Source organism: Camelina sativa, chromosome 14, assembly GCF_030686135.1.
Source record: "Camelina sativa cultivar CO46 ecotype springtype chromosome 14, ASM3068613v1".
Lineage (NCBI taxonomy): Eukaryota > Viridiplantae > Streptophyta > Magnoliopsida > Brassicales > Brassicaceae > Camelina > Camelina sativa.
This window is the reverse complement of record NC_141893.1, coordinates 17,160,692-17,181,620: the sequence shown is the minus strand read 5'-3', so window position 1 is coordinate 17,181,620 and position 20,929 is coordinate 17,160,692. Positions and strand designations below refer to the sequence as shown.

The window sequence follows — 20,929 nt, the reverse complement described above, 5'->3', positions numbered from 1 at the left end:
TTTCATGTTATTATTAGCACCATCTATCTGCGAACTACAGATCTGATATAAAGCTATCACTTTCCTTCACAGATCTGAAAGCTTTCTCACAAAGCTTGCTCCTCAAGAACCTGAGGCTCTGATACCACTTGTTGTAAATCGATAAAACAACTTTAGATTCAATCAAGTACTTATTGATGGATCTGACACGAGCTTTAAACACGGAAATAGAGAAAACACATAAACAGAGAACACAGAGATTTGGTGACCCAATTCACTGCATCAGCAGCTACGTCTGGGGAGAAAACAGAGTCCTCAACATCCATTATAGATCAAGAGTTACATATGTGTTACAACATATCTCTCACACTCATCTAACATTCTAGATCGAGTCTCACAAGAACAACATATGAAAGAAGAATAACAAGAGATTGAGCCTAGATACACCGAGAATCTACATCTCTCTCTAGCTCTGTTCACCTCTTCAGAACCGCTTGAACTAGGATTCGGCGCAACTCTTGTTGCTCTCTCTTCTCTTCATCTGTTTGACCTTATGTATTTATACCTAATACATAGTCAGTTCTTATATGGATTTTATACTAATATATGGCCCAGTTTCTGACAGACCAAACATGTCCATGTTAAACAAACATAGACAAACTTCTGATCCACTGCAACTTCCTGTTTCAAGTTGGATCACATCTCAACAATTTTGTTCCTTCCAAAATCAAAGTTAGTGGTTATAATGATTTTATGATCAAATTTATTTAGTAGCAAAATAAATCAGGTATCTCTATTTATTTATTTAGTATCAAATTCTTTCTTAATTTGTTGACAAAGAAAAATCTTGAGTTCATTCATATCTCATTTTTCTACTACTTTTGAGTACGTTCACGAAATAAAATAATACAAAAGTGTTGAAAACTTAAATACTACTTTGAGTACTTTCACTAATACATACATATCGTTGAAATGAAGCTTATTCATATCTTAAAACAACTTTATTTGTTATTTAATTAATACAAAACTTATTTAGAGCTAAACTTTAATTGTCAACGTAAATCCAAATACCGGTTGTAGTTTTCTTGCCGCTTAAGCTTTACAAGGAGATAGTGGAGAGCCGCAAAGACAGTCGTTGCCTGCAAACGCGCTGGCTGGGAACTTTGTCATTGGAAGCTTTCCGCAAAGATGGTTTTGACTCACGTTCAATGTCTTTAATCCAGCCACCGCCGCTGGCACCTTCCCAAATACCAAGTTCCTTGATATATCCAAGGTTTTCAACGTCTTCGCGAATGTCAACTTCCCCATATCGAATCGGAGTTTGTTTCCGGACGCCTTGAACTCCACCAGATACTCTGTTTGGTTCAAAAACCTTGCTGGACTTCCGGAGATTTCGTTTTCCGACAGATCGATGAAATCGTAGTAGTATGTTTGTGCTGGCTTCCAGTCATCTAAGCTCATCTTGATCCCGCATTTTGCTAGCTTCAAAGAGAAAATGATCGGCGACGAAGTCACCCATTTTGGAATGGTGTTGAGATGAAATTGGTTGTAAGAAAGATCCAAAGATTCAATGCCTTTGACGTTCAAAACAGGGAATGGATCGGTTAGAAGATTATGGGAGAGATCAAGATTGAAGATTTTGGTTAGATTGGCGAAACTCTTTGGTAAGACACCCGTAAACCGATTCTTGGAGAGATCCAATGTGTCGAGAGCCTTGAAGTTTGATAAAAAGTTTGGGATCTTCCCGGAGAGTTTGTTATGGCCTAACTCAAGGAACCTAAGAATCGGTGAGAGCGATGCAATCGACGGTGGAAGATTCCCGGTGAATCCGTTGCGGGAGAGAATGAGAGATCGGAGCTCCGGCATTGATTTAAAAATATCCGGGATAGTGCCAGAGAGACGGTTGCCACCGAAGTTGAGAAACGACATGAGCTTGAGGTTAGCAACCCCTAACGGTATAGTTCCTGTTAGGAGATTATTGCCGAGATTGAGCTGAGTTAACCGAGTCAAATTAGATATCGAACTTGGTATCGGACCGGTGAACCGATTTCCCGCGAGACTAAACGCTTCGAACTGGCTTAGCGAACCGATGTTAACCGGGAGAGGACCGGAGACACGGTTATTCTCGATGTAAACGTACTTTAGATTTGGTAATTGGAAAAGGAATTGAGGAAATGAACCAGTGATGTTCTTGAGATTCATGAAGTAAATACCATCGAGGTATTTAAGTTTGGCTAGTGACGGCGAGAGAGTACCGGAAAGAAAGCTCCCGGCAACATCCGCTTGTCCGCTGACAGAGAGTGCGGAGACGCGGTCGGTGGTGAGACAAGTGACACCGTTCCAAGAACAACAAGGAGTACCTTTCTTCCACGTGCTGAGGATACCGGAAGGGTCTCGGGTTATACCGGCTTTGAAAGCGAGTAGACCGGCTTCATCATCAGGATGACATGTGGCAGCTCCGGTGGGATTTAGACATCGGATAAAGATAACGACGGTAAAGATGAAGAGAGGAAAAGAAGAGTTCATGGTGTTCTTGTGTTGCGTTGTTGTTGTGTTGAGAGAAGTAATTGAAAGCTATTAATAGAAAGAGAGTGTCGACTCGTGAGCTGCGGAGTCAAAGTTGACGATTTTGACTAATCCATTTGCATGTGGCAATAATTAGTGGTATCCGTAATCATGGTCGAATTTATCATTTCCCCGACAGACTTGAAAATGACAGATTCATTTGAATTTTTTTTCTTTTCTGTTTTGTCCTGATTATTTATAAGTTTAATCACTTCCTGAATATCAAATATCACTTTTTGATATTATATATATATTTTTCCCCTATTTTTTGTTGCTTCGTCTTTTATTTTCTGAAGTAATATTTTAAATTTGTTTTCATATTTAGTTACGTAACACAACTTTTTGTGTAAAGTACGTTATTTTATTTGTCTTATTTTTTTCCGCAGTTGATATTGACCCAAAAAAAAAAAAATGAAAGTCAAAGATTGACTTTTAGATTTTAGAACGGGCTATCGTACAATGATCTAGACGGTGAACTAAGTGGAGATGGCCCGATAGATTTTATTTGTTCATGAAGCAGTCTCGTAAGCATTCATGGAGAAGTTTTACTCTTTCATGATTGTTGAGTAATCATGGCTATTCAAATTGTAAAAAACCTGACGTCGGTCACTTCCCGACAATTCTAGCTAAATACCTTAACTCCCAGCCTTCTGCGACCAATGCTAAGACATGGATCATATTCTATAAAACAGTTTCAACTCAGGTTACGGATAATCTAGAGATACTAGTTTGGTTTTTGAAATAAGATTTAACCGATTATGCTATTATAATCACCTGTGGTATGGCCTCTTTGCTATTTCAAATATCAGTTCTCGTGCCGGCGAGAGTCACTGCCATACTCCCTATATCAACGTCATCTCGTTTTTATTGAAATATAACTATTGCATTTAACATCGACCTATTCGTGGGAGACTGTTTAGCAACCCTAGACCTCACATGTCTCAAAGTGCTTGCTAGCCTTTGTCTCATAGCTCTATTGGAACCTTTGTCAAACTTTTTCTATTACCTTTGTATGGCATTTGGGAATGTCTCACATTGTTTTGTTGTACTGTTTGGGATTATAAAATCTTTATTTCTGTACTTGGTTTGATGTTTAAATGAAATCAAGTCCTTGTTCAAAAAAAAAAAAAAAGTCTTTCATGATTACATTAACTAATTCAGCATTCTCTCTAACTTTTAGTAAGGAAAATTTTTAGCTTTTCTATTTCATATGATCACACATTAGGTCTAGTAATCTCCTCTACAATTTTAAGTTCATGATTCGGTTGGAACATTTTACTGCATTTAATCCAGTAAAACTTAAAACATGGAGACTCTCTGTTTTATTTCTTGTGTGAGGTTTGATGTATCCTAATAGATAAATTAGGTACTACCACAAGTGGCAGATCTACTAAAGACAAATGGGATCACTTGACCTGAGTAAAATAATTAAATAATTTTTTTGCATGTAATCTTGTAAGAGCATCACCAGCAGGAGAGAACGTATTCGCTGTTGCTAAAAAAATCTATTTTAATATATAACTAATAAAAAGCTGACATATGTAGAAAAAACTGAGAAACGTTTATACAATAAGTACCTTGAGCAACGTTCTCTCTCTTTCTCTCTTTTTTGTATTTTTTATTAGTTTTTAATAAAAGAATTTGGGGAAGCAACGACCAGTAAAGATGGTTTAAAGTATCAACAATACGGTTGGTAATTCTTTAAGTGTTGATGCTCCATATCTGAGTTCAATCCATCAATATAAATCCACCTAACTATCACCACTATTGCTCTGTTTTTCCATGATGTTTCTTGTTATCCGACTCATTTCTCCTAATTGAATCCATCAAATATTGTGTGTGTGACGCATTTTTTGAGCCAGAAAGATCATTTTTGTGATCTGAATATGAAATTGAGTTGGAACAAATGTCTTTGTTAGATTTGTGCATGACAATTGTAATAGAATGATTAAATGAAGGGTTGCATGTTGCAATCCCCATCATGTACTATATGTGTTTAACTAGAATCACCCTGTACTTTTAGTCTATGCCTAATTCACCATATATTATCTATAAACTTTTTAATTCTATCTAAACTTTAATTTTTTTCATAATTAACCAAATTCAATTATTTGTGTGTTTAAAATCATAAAATGGTGTTTACTTTTCACGATTAGAGTATACCCAAGTTTGAAAAATTATCATTAATCCAGTTTTGAACTGGAATTCAAGCCCATCTTTGGCATAGAGGTTTCAAATTCCTCAAAGCCAAAATCAATTTAGAAAAAAAATACTCTATTCGTGAAATAGTAAACGCGATTTTATGATTTTAAAATGCAATTAATTGAATTTGGTTAACTGTGAAGAATTTTATAGTTTAGGTGGAACTAGTTAGTTTATAGATAGTTTATAGATAGTATATGGAGAATTAGGCAGATGCTGAAAGTACAGAGTGATTCTAGTTGAACACATATAGTACATGAGAATTGCTACAACCCTTAAATGAACTGCCATGATTAAATTATCTTGGGATATCACATTTTGTTGTTATTGAATTTAATACACTGATTACTTTGTTATTATAAGAGATTAAGAATTGATAACTAAAGGTGATTTTATATTATATAGATGAAGACGTTTAAAAGTACACTTAATTAGCTCTAATGAGCAATGATTTTAGACAAGAGGTGGTTATCAATAGTTTGATGGATAAGGAGCCTAATCGTCGAGCCAATCCACGGTGAAGCGTTTTTCAGGGATTTCAATACAAAGTTCTGGAAGAAATCTTTTAAACTTTTCCCACATAGATGAAGCCTCCTCATCGCAAATGACATGGCGTAGAGACTCGAGGGAGACTACAGGACTTGGTAGATCCAATAAACTGCATCCTCTCATGTCAATTTTCTCAAGTGTCCTTAGCTTTCCTATATTTTCAGGAAGAGAACTCAAGCTAATACACTGTGAAATGTCAACGTACTTTAGACATGGCAGCTCACAAATTTCGACCGGGAGGAATAACAGCTCCAGGCAAGCATATAACCTTAGACGTTCAAGAGACTGTAGATTACTTAGATTCTTGGGTAATTCAGTAATGCGGGGACAGTTGGTTATGTTTAGAGACTTGAGAGAGGCCATCCCAGAGATGTTGGAGTTTAGTTCCACGAGATCATCACAATGATCGATAGTGAGATCAGACAAGCTTGGGAAGATGTGGGAGATGTCGAATGTTGTCCGATCAAAACTGTTGCTGACCTTACAAAGGATTAAATGCATCTTGCGTAGGTTTTTCAGTGGAATGGTGCTGCTGGAGAGTTCAGGGACGTGAACTCTCTTGAGCCAGAGACTCCTCAGTTTGGTCAAATTGTCAAAGATAGAGAAGCCATGTAGACGTGCAGGAGTCATGCCATTGTTTATAATCACGAGCATCCTGAGTTCAACCATCTTACCAATGAATGGTGGCAAAAAGTAGTTATCCGAAGAGAAGTTTAGTATTAAAACTTCTGCCTTAGGGAGGTCCATGTCGAACCAATCCATTTCCCCTAAAGACACAACAATCCATCAAACCCTTGAAGAATTTAGTTAGTCTCCAACCAAATTTATTAAAAGTTAGACAGTTCTTGCCTGTATGAAGAGAAACTATCTTGGCATCAAATAGCTCATCTTTATTCCTTTCCCATTCTCTTGGAAGCACCGACTCTCTTTTTGGCATTAATAACCGTTCTCTCCTATTTACTTCCGCACGATTAGACATATGAATGGCTAGGTCTCGGAGAACATCATGTTGCGTAACAAATACATCATAGTAGCCAATGTGCACATCTCCAAACCTACAAAATTAAATTATGATATACTAAATCCATTAGAAACGTGGATATTGGCTACAAGAGACAAAATCATAAAAAAGAGTGAGTACCTCGGATTGTTCACTATAGTAAGGAGATTCTTGTCAGCTAAACGAAGAACAAAGGAAAAAGCAGTTTCCTCGTCAATATCATGCCTCTCAACCCACACGTTGGTGAGAAGATCAATAGGGATCTTCGTGTCTTCAGGGAAAACACCCATATCCAAGAAACACTTTCTGATTTTCGGGTCGAGGTTTTCTATACTTTCTTCGATGTGAGAAAACACTCTGCTCTCATGAGTTTCATCAACAGCTTCACCTCTTGATAATCTTTTAACTACGCCTTCCCAATATCTTTCAGGTTTGTTTTTTAACGAAGCACCAAGAACTTTTAAAGATAAAGGTAGACCTTTACACTCATCAACAACCTACCAAACATAGTACTTGTAATGGATTTACTATAACATAATTTAATTTTGTAGGTTTGGAGATGTGCACATTGACTATTATGATATAGTAAATCCATTAGATAACACTACATTAAAAGCCAGCTAAGTAGTGTTATCTAATGTAGATAAAAGAAGCATTACCTGCTTCACCAAAATTTTGCTGAACGGAGAAGGCGGGGAGTTTTGCTCGAAAGCACAAAGACACAAGAGGGACATTGCTTCATCTTCCTTTAATAATTCCACGTTGTAAGTGGTTTTAGGATCCGCAAGCTTGGACTGTGAGACTACTAAAGTTGTGCTTCCACGAATTTTAGAAATCAGCCTATCCAAGGAATCCCTTGTCCAAACATCATCAAGGATCACTAGCTTCCGTTGTCGAACTCCATCATTAAGAAACTCTCGTATACGGGACTCGAGGTTCTCAAAATTCGGAGAGCGTGACACAGTCAGAAACAAAACCTTGTTGTTAAAGAGTCCTGCACCAAAATCTTGATCAAGATTCAAGATCCAGAATAGGAAACTATTAATAAAACGTCACAAACCTCGAACATCATCGTCTCTTGAAAGCTCTATTGCAAGAGTGGTCTTCCCGGAACCGCTCATTCCAGAGATCCCAAAGAGATTGGTGGTATCGGTAAACTTAAACATCATCTCCTTCACCTTTTTCTTCCCCAAATCCAATCCTACCTGTTGAACCGCCGGATCGCTGACCGTCTCAATCTCCATTAAAGTCTCCGGAAACGATAAAGTATCATTCCGCTCACTTAACAGTCTCTCAATCCTGTCACCATTGACCCGTAGATGACATACCTCAGCGAGAACAAAGAGAAGAATCTGGCTGTTGAGAAAACGAGATATTTTTTTCTCGAGATCCTTCATCTTGTTGGCGTGGTATACGTGTTTAGGATTCCATCTACGGCATCTTAAAACCTTTTCGCAAAGCTTTCTTGCTTTCTCCAAGGTCTCAAAGAACACTCCCAGTTGAGTCTGGCGATCGTTACTTAGTTCCACGCCACTGTATTGGATCTCCCTGATCGTTGGTTGAACATCTCTGATCATCGTGACCAGTCGTTCTGCTATTCCTTTGCAACTGTAGATTGTGTTAGCTACCATAACGAGAAGCTTTATTAGGTGCGTCGTGATGTCGCTAGCGAAAAGATCTATGAACGACGCCATGATCGAGACTGATCTGGGAGTGAGAGAGAGAGCAAGAAAGAAAGAGAGATAAGAGTAAGTGGTAATAAGAAGTTGTTACAAGTTTTAAAGTAGAAAAGGAAGACGCCGAAGTTTCGTAGCAACTTCCTCTCTCATTAGTTTTTATCTTTTTCACGCCGCCCGTGCTCGCACGGACGCAGCTTTTTGTTTTTAAGTCAATAATATAGCTTAGCTTCGAAGGTGTTCTTTTTGTGCGTGTTTAAAATTTGTGAAAATATACTAGTTTTCACGGGATTAATTGCTAGATTAACACTCCAACATATCTAATAACTAGAATGACATAATATTTAGATAAAAATATTAAAAACTCAGATTTTTTTTTTTAAAACGAAAATACAACATAGCATTTAATATTGTGATTAAAAATATAATTAATGAAAAAATATAAAATGATTAAAAAATAGACTAAAAACCCAGAAAATTTGTTTATTTATTTATTTTTTTAAAAAAACGAAAATACAATATAGCATTTAATATTTTGATTTAAAAATATTAATGAAAAATATAAAATGATTAAAAAATATGATGTTTATTGTTTTAATATTATTTTTAAAAATAAAGTATGGTTTAAAATATAATGTATAAAAATAATATTCAAAAAATTGTTTATAAAAACATTATGTATAAAGATATGATTTAAAAATATGAAGTTTAAGATATATAGTTTAAATAAGTTTTATTTCAAATATAATGTATGAAATTATAACTAAAAAATAATGTATATAAACAATATTAAAATAAGATTTATGAAAATATAATATAATATATAAAAATAAAAATTTTAAAATATGATGTTAATTTTTTAAATATGATTTCTGAAAATTAAAATGTATAAAATATGCTTTAAATATATGAGTTTAAAAATATGATTCATAATATGATTTATAAAAAATATAATTAATAAAAATATGACTGAAAAAAATGTAACTTAAAACAAATCTATTGTCCCTATGTTTACATTTTACATCTAATAAATCTGTTATCAAACACAAGATTTTTAGAAGCAAATAAAAAACTGTCATAGAGCAAAAAAACCTGCTATAACATTTTTTAAAAAATGTTATAAATCTGTTATCAAACGACGGATTTTTAGTTAAATTAAAAATCTATCGTAACTTAAAACAAATCTGTTATCACCAAAGGTCAACCTAGTAATTATTTTTTTGTAGAAAAATCTGTCATGTTATGACAAACTTTTAATCAACAAAATAAATCTGAAATAACTATAGAAAATAAATCTGCCAGATATTTTACAAATATGTCATATATTGTGACAATCTGTGATGTCTTTAAAAATAAGTCTGTCGTGAAAAATATATATGTCATCAATTATAAATCTGTCATAACTGTAGTTAAAAAATCTGTCGTCCAAAATAAGTCTGTCATAAAAATTTGTCATACAAAAATAAATTGGTTGTGCAAAAACAAATCTGTCATACACAAATAAATCTGTCCCAACTAATTCAGCGGACTTTTGAAAATATTTAGATTTTCTTAAAAAAAATTTTGGGAAGATAAATTTGACTTTATTTTTTTCCTAATAAAGCAAAAAAGGGTATTTTAGGCAAAAAATAACTAATTTAACCCTCACATTTTATGAGTTAGTTTAGTAATTAACCTCTTAATTTGAGTCAATCTAATTTTTCTTCTTTAAAATTTTGGTTCATTTATTATACTGTAGCATATGTACGTAACAGCTTTGTAAATAGATTTCACAGAAATGAGTTAAAGTATTGCTCTTAATTATGGCAACTTTTACGAATCAGTTTTTTATTTCACTGAACGGGAAAAAGAAAACCACTAAATCTTTATTTTCGATTTATGTCTCGGAAAAAAGTTCCAAACTAATATCTCCAAATCCAAAGTTCGAAATCTATATTTTTTTTGGGACATATAAACCGATACCTTTATATTCTTTCTACGCGTGGCAAACCTAGTTGGATTAAATGAGTCATCATACCCCCTAAAGTTCTGAATTTATTTTAAAGCCCTTTAAATTTTACAATATTATTTATAGTTTTTATGTTTTGACCGCTTTAAAATATAAATTTGTTTTATTTCCTTCCATTTTTATCATATTTTCTATAATTTTGTGTTTTGACAATATTTTTCTCATGATTTTTAGCTTTTTTATTTGCTTTGCCTATAAATATTAAACCTAATTTGTAGTTTTTTAATATAAAAAAAGATATTTTTTTTAGGTTTTTAGCTTTTTAAAATTATAACTTTTCAGTTACATTTTGACCTCCCTAAATTATATTTTTGGGTCCACTATTATGCGTTTTAATGATTCTTTTACATTTTTTGTAGGGGTGTCGATCGACACTACTTGTGGTGTCGGTTGACACCATGTGCGGTTGGTCAAACCGGTTCGATTTTAATTCTCCGGTTTGCGTGGTTTGTTTTGGGGAAGCAATAAATTCGACTATAAATGGGAAAGTCGACTTCTTCCTCTTTACTTTAGCAGTTTCTCGTTCCTGAGAGAAAAACCAACGGCTCGAATCGTCGATCATTCAATCACCTGATCCGACTAGCGATTGAATCACAGATCAATGCTCGATCGATCCGTCCATTGGCGCGGATCGTCGATGATCTTTCGATCGGTCCGACGCTATAATCGAACCGTCGATCATCTTTTACTAGTTCAACTCCATGGTCGAACCGTGACTTATCCTTCGATCGGTTCGACCCGATTGTCGAACCGTCGCTCGTCTCATCGTACCTACGATAGAGAGCTAGCATATGCATCAGTTTGGACGAGCATCTATGTACTCGCCGAGCCGCACCCTCTTTTCTTTTTAGGCATAGATGGACAGTGGATAGATGATAGTGTGTTGAATGGGCTGGGCGTCCATCACTATGATAGGACACGCCCATTCCTTGCCCCTTTTGATGGGTTGCGTTTCTTCGAAGAGTTGCACCATTCCGATGGTAACCGCTCGTGCTACCGAGCTACCACACTCCTCCAGCTCGAGTGTTAACTGACCGCTGGATCAGCACCGGATCAGTTCACCGAGCTGAGTTGAGCTGTTGGACAGCTCGTCCAGCTGAGCTAGCTGGCATTCCAGCTTGTTCATCTTGCTTGTTGAGCTCGTTCAGCTCATATTCCAGCTAGTTGAGATAGTAGCTTAGTTGCTTAAGCTCACCTAGCTTTCATTTTCCTTAAAACAAATTATCCCCCTTTAGAATCACGGGACACAGGCGTTACAAGTCCTCCGGTGCAGCCGAAGCGGATTCAGTCACAATCTGTTCCTAGAAAGGGCGGTAAATCTGCGCAAGGGTAGAAGCAAAATTTTGATGCTATACAGAGGTTGGGGTCCAGTGGTGCGGGATGCTTCGCGTGTGGGAGTTTGGAGCACAGGGTGGCGAGTTGTCCACAGAGGGGCAACCAGCCAGCACCGCTGACAACTCGGGTGTGTTACCACTGTAAGGATGCGGGGCATCTCAGATCGTCGTGTCCTAAGCTACATCTGATGGTGATGGCGAAAGTGCAGTCAGGAGTGCAGCAGCTGGGGCAGATGGCTTTGCCTATGCCAATGGCACCGCGTGTGTACACGACAGTGGAGATGGGAGGAACCAGTGCTAACGCGATTACGGGTATGATTTCTTAATTTTACCTTGTGGTTTTCTGTCATTTTTAGATTTTATGTTTGTTTGTGATGAATGTTAGGGTTCTTAGTGCATAAGGTGTTTGTAGGGACCTTATTGGTGGGAGGACTTCTTTCCCACGTGTTGTTTGACTCCGGAGCTACTCATTGCTTCGTTACCCCAGAGTGTGCCGAGAGGGGCAACATTCGTGGAGATTCGGGGTGAGCAGTTCAGGACCGTGAAGGTTGCTAGAGGCGGGATGATACAGGTCTATGGATGGGCGAGAGATGTGGATATACAACTGGCTAGAGAGTCGCTGCCGGCAGATCTGGTTATCAGCCCTGTGGAGCTGTATGATGTGATTTTGGGCATGGATTGGTTGCACCGGTATAAAGTACATTTGGATTGCCATCAGGGTAGAGTTGTGTTTGAGAGGCCAAGGTCGAGGAATTGGTTTTATGAGGTAGTGAGGCCGACTTCAGGGAGTCTGGTTATCTCAGCTGTGCAAGCAGAAAAGATGATCAGGAAGGGGCGTGAGGCGTATTTGGCTACGATTTTGATGTCGGAGTCTATGGGGCAGGCTGGTGTGGATGAGATCCCTGTGTTTTGGGAGTTAGAAGATGTGTTTTAGTCGTTGCAGGGGTTACCACCATCCCGGTCTGATCCCTCACGATTGAGCTGGAACCAGGGACTACGCCATTATATAAGACGGAGTGTCGGTGTTGTTTGTTAAGAAGAAGGACATGAGTTTTTGCATGTGTATAGATTATCGGGGTCTGAACCTGTGAAGAACAAGTTCCCTCTCCCGCGGATTGATGAGTTGTTGGATCAGTTGAGGGGTGCTACTTGGTTCTCCAAGATTGATTTGGCGTCAGGTTACCACCAGATTCCGATAGATAACCTAGATGTCAGAAAGACATTTTTCAGGACGAGGTATGGGCACTATGAGTTTGTGGTGATTCCCTTTGGTTTTATCAATACACCAGCTGCGTTATGAGGTTGATGAACAGCGTATTATAGGAGTTTCTGGATGAGTTTGTCACATCTTCATCGATGACATCCTGGTGTATTCCAAGTGTCCTAAGGCGCACAAGATCCATCTGAGAGCAGTTCTGAAGAAGTTGCAGGAGAAGAAGCTTTTCGCTAAGCTGAGCAAGTGCAATTTCTAGCAGAGGGAGATGGGTTTCTTGGGTCTTGTTGTTTTTGCAATAGGAGTTTCAGTAGAACCAGAGAAGATGCAGGCCATCAGAGATTGGCCTAGACCGCAGAACGCCACAGAGATCAGGAGTTTTCTTGGGTTGGTAGGGTACTAGAGAAATTTTGTGAGAGGTTTTGCGAGTATGGCACAACCGATGACTAAGCTGACCGGGAAGAATGTTTCTTTTGTGTGGTCGTCGGAGTGCGAGATGGCTTTCGAGATCCTGAAGCAAATGTTGACACAGAAAGTTTGTGAGAGGTTTTGCGAGTATGGCACAGCCGATGACTAAGCTGGCAGGGAAGAATGTTTCCTTTGTGTGGTCGTCGGAATGCGAGACGGCTTTCGAGAGCCTGAAGTAGATGTTGATGAGGACATCAGTATTGGCCTTACTAGAGCAGGATAAGCCATATGTGGTGTATACAGATGCTTCCAGAGTTGGTTTGAGGTGTGTGATGATGTAGGAGGTGAAGGTCATTGCCTATGCTTCGCGGCAGTTGCGGAAGCATGAGCGCAACTATCCTACCCATCACTTGGAGAAGGTAGTTTGAGTTTTCGCTTTGAAGATTTGGAGATCTTATCTTTATGGCGGAAAGGTACAAGTGTTCGCAGATCATAAGAGTCTTAAGTATATCTTCTCTCAGCCTGAGTTGAACTTGAGGCAGAGACGGTGGATGGAGTTGGTAGCAGATTATGATCTGGATATAGCTTACCACCCCGGTAAAGCTAACTTGGTAGTAGACGCTCTGAGCAGGAAGCGAGCGGCTTCTGATCTGGAGCAGAATATGGAGTCTATGGCGAGTGAGATCAGTACTTTGACGTTCTGTCCTATTTCACAAGAGCCATTGGGACTGTAATCAGTTGTCAGAGCAGATCTTCTGAGTAGAATGCGGTTAACTCAGGAGAGTGATGTGGGGCTGGTGAACGCCTCTAAGGCAGAGGGTTCAGAGTATCAGGTCTCTGCTAATGCGACTATCCTGGTGCATGGTCGGGTTTGTGTGCTCAATGATTAGGGCCTGAGGCAGGGGATTCTGAGAAAGGCTCATTCGAGCAAGTTCTCTGTTCATCCTGGAGTTACTAAGATGTATTGTGACCTCAAACGGTATTATCACTTGGTCGGGATGAAAAGGGATGTCGCTAGCTGGGTATCGAGGTGTGAGACATGTCAGCTAGTGAAGGCTGAACATCAGGTACCAGGAGGCCTGTTGCAGATTTTACCCATTCCAGAGTGGAAGTGGGATATGATCACGATAGACTTTGTGGTTGGTTTGCCTGTGTCACGGACTATGGATGCTATCTGGGTGATTGTGGATCGTTTGACCAAGTCTACACATTTTCTGGCCATTAAGAAGACTGACGGAGCAGCAGTTTTGGCTAAGAAATATGTGAGAGAGATTGTGAGGTTGCATGTGAGCATAGTATCAGACAGGGATTCCAAGTTCACTTCATCGTTCTGGAAAGCGTTTCAGGCAGATTTGGGCACTAGGGTGCACATGAATACATCATATCATACTCAGACAGATGGACAGTCAGAGAAGACGATTCAGACTCTAGAGGATTTCTTGACAATGTGTGTGCTAGATTGGGGTGGTCACTGGGCCGATCACCTAAACCTGGTAAAGTTTGCTTACAACAACAATTATCAGGCGAGTATTAGTATGAGAGGAGCATATTGGATGCGAGTTTTGTTCAGGAGACCACGGAGAAGATCCGGGTGCTCAAGCTGAACATGAGGGAGGGTCAGGATCGGCATAAGAGTTATGCTGATCAGAGGAGAAAGGTCATTGAGTTTCAGGTTGATAATAGAGTATACCTCAAGATGGCCATATTGCAGGGTCCGACCAGGTCAATCACAAAGACTAAGTTGATTCCGCAGTACATGGGTCCTTTCAAGATCGTGGAGCAGGTGAGACCGATTGCATACAAGTTAGAGTTGTCTGAGGTTATGCATGCGTTTCACAAGGTATTCCATGTGTCGATGCTGAGGAAGTGTCTTCACAAAGATGACGAGGTGCTGACTAAGATTCATGCAGATCTTCAGTCCAACATGACTCTTGAGGCGAGACCGGTGAGGGGACTTGAGAGGCGGATCAAGGAACTTTGGCGGAAGAAGATTCCTTTGATGAGAATCTAGTGGGACTGTGATGGTGTGTTAGATGAGACTTGGGAGCTAGAGGCGAGGATGAAGGCAAGGTTCAAGAAGTGGTTCGAGAAGCAGGCCAAGGCCTGAGCTTGCCTAACCTTCGTCCCAGTGTTGTGATGGTTTGAAGACCATGGATGGAGCGGACGGAGTATTTCAGTCCATCTCTCTTGATACTTGGTCGCTTAGGGGTGGTTGGTTGTGCGACTAAGTACCAAGATGAGGTGGTGCTCGAGATACGGGTCGTTGGCTTGGTGCTGTTGTATCATATTTTTTTTCTTTATGTATTTTCGGTGAGATTGTAACGATTATGACATTTTAAAATTAATAAGATGAGCATTTCTTTATTTGAGCATTTTTAGAAATTCCTAAAAATGGAAAGCTTTGTGGTGATCTTTGTGATAATCATGTGGGATGTGGGCCTGGGTGGAGGTCTTCATGACGTATGTATCATGGTATTGAGTTGTCTTGGTGACGCTTGTGCCTTGATAGTGGTTTTCGTAACATTTGTACCCTGATAGTGGTCTTGGTGACAGAGATCTTGGTGACGCTTGTTAGTGGTAGTGTTTTCTTTGTGATGTTTTGTACCCTAACAGTGGTCTTGGTGACAGAGTTCTTGGTGACGCCGGTCAATGGTAGTGGTCTTGGCGACGCCAAGTACCTTGGTGATGATCTTAGTGACGCCGGATACCATGGAGGCGGACCCGGTGACGTTTTTGGCCTTTGTGGTGGTCCTTTTTGGACATTTTTGTGGCCTTAGTGGTGGTCCTACGAGACGTTTTGTGTGGTATTTGTGACGTGTTTGTAGTTTTTGTGACGTCTTTAGGGTCTTTGTGACGTCTTGGTAGCCTTAGTGGTGAGTGTTCGCCGTAGGACATCGATGTTCCTACAAGAGCCATAGAGGTAGTTCTGGCCAGTGTGGTACTCGGTCGAACTCAGAATTATTGCTCTAAAGATATGAGATCTCGAACAACTCATGAGGAGACGGTTAGGTTCCTGTGTATCTTTAACTCGAACTACTTTGTGGCATGAGGGTATAACTGGTATATTGACTTCGGGTGACGATCCGAATGCGCTCTGAAGGGTGATAGCCCGAGAGCAAGATTTGACTTTCTGATAGTGTAGCTTGAGGGCGGAGGCCCGATAGCGAGCCGATAAGACTCGAAGGCTTAGACCTCATAGCGGGGTAGATGCATGAGTGGAGAGCGAATAATGTCAAAGACGAGGGTTATTGGCCATATTGAGTCCTCATAGCTAGTCGGATAGTGTGCGGGTCATTGTGGTTGCACGAGAGATCATTGGCTGTTGGTGTAGTGCTAGATTCAAGGCCTAAACCCTTAAAGTTTTATTTTAGCAACTTTAACTTTTTGAGAGAGAGACATTGAGAGTTTTTGGGAGAGAGATCTGAACTTCTTTGTAGAGAGAAGAATTCCTAAACTTCTTTCTTACTTTCTAATATCTATTGCTTATTATTCAGAATGATGTTTTGTTTTTCATTGAATATGTCTGAGTAGTTTGCTTGTTAGGTTCAGGGTTTTTCACAGGGTTTTTATAGATTATTAGATCTAATCATTTTTAGGGTTCATTATCCTCTATGATCTTCATCTTTGGTTGTTCTTCAATGAGAATATAATTGATTTTCCTGATAAAATCATTGATGAGCAAAATTACTTCTTGCAATGAGATTTGATTTAGTAATTTTGTGAAAAAAATCTAAACTTATTTTTAAAGCTGATTTTTAACTTAGAATTTTACAAAGAGATTTGAATTTCTGGTTTTAAATTTAAATAATATTTGTATTGAGAACTGATTTATTTTACAAAAGAGTTTAGAGTTCTAGATCTGATTTTTAATTGTTTGAATCCCTATTAATTTATTTGATTTAATATTCTGTAATTTCCTCATAAATTCCCTAAATCTAGCTTTTTAATCCCTTTAATTTTCATAGTTTTTTAATTTAATATTTTGCATTGCTTTTCTTAATTTAAATCAATTTTTTTAGCTTAATAAAAAAAACTCTATCATTTATTTTGTGATCTAGAGTTCTTGTGGAATTCGACCCCTAAGTACTACTGTGATCTCTTAATTTGAGAGGGTAGCTCTAGGGTTTAAATTTGAGCATATCAACTTTGTGTGCCGTTGCCGGAGACTCTTTGATCTACCATTAGATTTGAGTTTTTAATTTCGTCTACATTTTTTCTTTTTCTTTTCTACTGACACACTTTTGTTTTTCTTCTCTTGTGTGTTTCAGGTTTATGCCTTCAAAGCCTAACACTAGGAACAACAAAACTGGTTCAGTTGTGAAGCTTTCAAACCAAGAGTTAGGCAAACTTGAGCGTGAAAACCAAAAGCAGCCAAATCAGCAAAGATGGTCAACCCAATCATTCTGAGATTTGATGAGGCTGGTGTTTTGAGGGATCAAGAGGGCCAATTTCGCAATGAGCAGAGCCAAAAGATTGATGCAAAAGGCAACACCATTGTTGAAATCGTTGTCGTTGAGGAGCAGATCGATGGTGTCGACCGACGCCAACATGGTGTCGATCGACACCCACTTCCAGCAGACGTACGTGGAGCTGCCAACCACGCTAACAACCTGGTTCGAAGACAAGAACAAAACAAGGACTTAATCAGGACCATTGCAGACTTCAATTAAGCTGATTTGATGTATGAAAATCGCTCTGCAATTGTTCCACCTTCATTCCCAAAGAATGATTTTGAGCTGAAGTCTGCTTACTTCCAGCTAGTTGGACAGAGACCTTTCTCTAACCTGCCAAATGAGAAGCCTCTGGATCATATTGAGCATTTTGAAGATCTTGTGACTAGTATCAAGGCTAATGGTGCGACTTAAGACTACATATACTGCAAGCTCTTTCCATACTCACTTGCAGGAAAACCATCTCAATGGTTAAAACAGTTGCCACCTGGATCTTGGACATCTTGGCAACAAATTAAGGTGGCTTTCCTTAATTATTTCTATGATGATGTTATGTCTGATGAGTTGAGAGTCAAGCTATCTTCTTTCAAGCAAAGACTAGATGAAGCTTTTTCAAGGCAGCTTGGGTGAGATTTAAGGCTTATCAGAGGGACTGTCCACACCATGGCTTCTTAAGAGTTCAATTGTTGAGTATTTTCTTCAGAGGGTGTGATTAGGAGTATCCCTTAGCCTTGGATGCTGCTAGCATGGGAACTTTAAGACAAGATTTCCATAAGAAGCTGAGAATTTGATTGAGAATCTGGCTTCCAGCAATAGCACTAAGCAAGCTGATGCTGCGAGGAAGAGGTTACATGGGAGCTATGATGCATATCAGCTAGCTTCAGTCAATGCTAAGCTTGCACTCGACCGAGTGTAGGTCGAGTACGTGGTCGAGCTAGCCTAAACGTGAAAACAGAGCAACACAAGAAAAACAGAGCAATGCAAAAACTAATCAAACAACAAGCAAGCAATGATATTTAGACTAAGATATTAATAAACAAAGAAGGCCTTGAGGAGGGATTCATGGGCTGAGCTAATCATTGTGGTTATCTAACTTGGTCAACAAATCTCAAGCAAACTTTGAGCTGATCTCTAGACATACTATTCTAAGACATGTTTAATCCACTCTCATGGCAAGAAACAATCAAACCTATGCATTTCTAGACTTGTTCTCACAAAGAAAAGAATCTACACAAGCAGGCATTAAGCAATACATCTCAAACCAAACAAGACTTCTAATCTCTTAGCAAGCCTAATGGTAAGCTCTAGATCTAGCCTTATCTATGCTCCTTAGACATTGGTGTGATGCTAAGATGCTTGAAATCAAACCCTACCTTCTCATATATAGGATCAGCATTAAGATCATCTAGCCTAGAAGAGATCTACAACAATCAAGCTTGACCAAATCAAACAAACCACAAGATCAACCCAGCCTAACCCATCCTCAAGGTCCTAAGCAAACTACTCACAAGAACACATGGTGAAATATGTCAAAAACCCAGAAAATATTGAAACTTGCATCATTAGAAAGATGAAACAGAGATTTACAATGTTGATGAAGAAATAAAACTCGAAATCTTAATATTTTGAAAGTTATGAAACAAACAAAATACAAGGATCTAGTCTTTCTTTCTTAAACAAGTACAAAATCTAAAATAAAAGAAAGTGCAAAAGGAATAAAATCTAAAAAAGGTAAAAACTAGGTTTTAGACTCTCTAAAAAGCTGGACTCTTTGGTGGCTGCAGGTACAAGCGCCTTATATAGGAGGTGAGGTGGAAGCCCTAAAAATACAAAAAGTCAAAGCAGTCAACGGCTCGGTCAACTCGACCAGTGCTCGGTCGAGTGGCTGGTCGAGCTGGCTTCTCTCGTGCATTCTCTACTCGGTCGAGTCCTTCTCAGCACACGGTCGAGTGGTGGTCGAGTGTGCGGTCGAGTTGGACTCCGGACCTTGATTCTACAGCCTTAACTTTCTTGTTTTCTCCTCAGGATTGCTTCACTTCTCCTCAGCATTGCTTCCATGCTCCTTAAGCTCTAAAATCACCTGTTTATGCATGAAAAGATGCAAATGCAATGCAACTATACTCTAATGCATGATTAGTCCTAAAGCTACACAATAATGGCCTAAATGGATAGCAAAAGATGCAAAAGTTGTGAATAAACTAAGGGAAAACAAGGTAAAATATATGAACATCATCAACTTTGTATATGGGAATCAAGGTCAAAGATTCAGTAATCAACAAAGCAACATGCCTTACAGTGGGAACTCTTCATGCTACATTCCCAAGCCGGATTATCAGAAGCAGCAACAGAACAATGATTATACTAGACCTATGGCAATTCATCTTATCAGTCTCCGCCTCCACAGACTTCTTCTGAGAGTATATGGAGGCCATGCTTGATCAGATTCTTCCGGGACAGGAGAATATGACGGTGACATCCAATGGAAAAATCGATAATATCTGCACAGAGCTTACTGGAAGGATTGATGCACTGAATGTTCATGTTAAGAAGCTGGAGAGTCAAGTTGCACAAACTGTTGGTCTGTCAAACGACAAGAGGGTTTTCTTCCTGGAATAATTGAGTCAAATCCCAAGCATGCTTGCAATGCCATATCAATGAGAGAAGAAGATGATGGTGAAATTGCTTCTGTAGAACAGGGAGAGAAATCAACCAATCTCTCGACTCCAGATGATGGTGTCGATCGACACCAACTGGGTGTCGGTCGACACTCATCTCAGACAGAACCCGAAGTTGTAAAATCTCAGGTTCCAGCTTCTGAGAGGGTGTACCAACCTAAGATTCCTTTTTCTAAGCCAAGAATGTCCAAGAAGGAGCTTAAGGAAGCTAGATGCAAGGCAATGATGGATAAGGTAATGATTGAGTTACCTTTATTAGATGCAGTAAAGCTTTCACCTCCACTGAAGCGATATGTGAAGATGATGGTCACAAATGGTTTGAGCCCTGAGGAAGGAACACTACTTACCAAAGATGTCAGTGCGATTATGTTGAACCAGCCTGCTCAAAGGAAGAAAGAGAGGAAAGAGAAAGTGGTTGTCTCTGAGAAAGTGAGTGTAGTGATCCAGAGTAGAATTGTAGAGAAGCTACCGGATCCTGGAAATTTTGTTTTAGATTGTTCTATCTCCACAGGAAGGTTTCCTCACTCACTCTGTGATCTTGGCTCTAGTATTAACCTGATGCCACATTCTGTTGCTGTGAAACTTGGGATGACAGAATTCAAGCTAACTCAGATTACTCTTATCTTAGCTGATCGGTCCCGAAGAATCCCTGAAGGTGTTTTAGAGGATATTCCAATTAAGGTTGGAAACTTCATGATTCTCACTGACTTTGTGGTGCTGGAGTATGACAGAGAGCCTAATGATCCTCTCATCTTAGGACGTTCATTCTTGGCTACAGCTGGTGCCATCATAAATGTGAATAAGGGACACATAACACTGAATGTGGAAGGTTTGAGTATGAACTTTGAGATGGATAAACTGAGGAGGGC

At 39.0% G+C, this 20,929-nt stretch overlaps 2 protein-coding genes across 2 annotated transcripts; both read right to left on the bottom strand.

Moving 5' to 3' along the window:
- Positions 1–806: 806 nt before the first annotated feature.
- LOC104741947 (uncharacterized) lies at positions 807–2,577 on the bottom strand. Its single transcript, XM_010462888.3, has one exon. The coding sequence runs from the start codon at positions 2,503–2,505 to the stop codon at positions 1,072–1,074; it is 1,434 nt and encodes a 477-aa protein (XP_010461190.1). The 5' UTR covers positions 2,506–2,577; the 3' UTR covers positions 807–1,071.
- A 2,542-nt stretch (positions 2,578–5,119) lies between these two features.
- ADR1 (Disease resistance protein (CC-NBS-LRR class) family) lies at positions 5,120–8,268 on the bottom strand. The gene is made up of 5 exons (XM_010462887.2): positions 7,356–8,268; positions 6,955–7,289; positions 6,437–6,792; positions 6,145–6,350; positions 5,120–6,062 (listed from the first exon to the last, which is right to left on the bottom strand). Exons 1-5 carry the CDS (start codon positions 7,987–7,989, stop codon positions 5,242–5,244), a joined length of 2,352 nt encoding a protein of 783 aa, XP_010461189.2. The 5' UTR covers positions 7,990–8,268; the 3' UTR covers positions 5,120–5,241.
- Between the last annotated feature and the right edge of the window lie 12,661 nt (positions 8,269–20,929).

Bases quoted from the DNA above. Each gene is read 5' to 3' on its own strand.
- LOC104741947 (XM_010462888.3), bottom strand. From the start codon at position 2,505: ATGAACTCTTCTTTTCCTCTCTTCATCTTTACCGTCGTTATCTTTATC.
- ADR1 (XM_010462887.2), bottom strand. From the start codon at position 7,989: ATGGCGTCGTTCATAGATCTTTTCGCTAGCGACATCACGACGCACCTA. The intron at 6,351-6,436 runs GTACTCACTCTT...TTAATTTTGTAG, and splicing joins ACTATAGTGAACAATCCGAG to GTTTGGAGATGTGCACATTG. The intron at 6,063-6,144 runs GCAAGAACTGTC...TTGTGTCTTTAG, and splicing joins GATAGTTTCTCTTCATACAG to GGGAAATGGATTGGTTCGAC.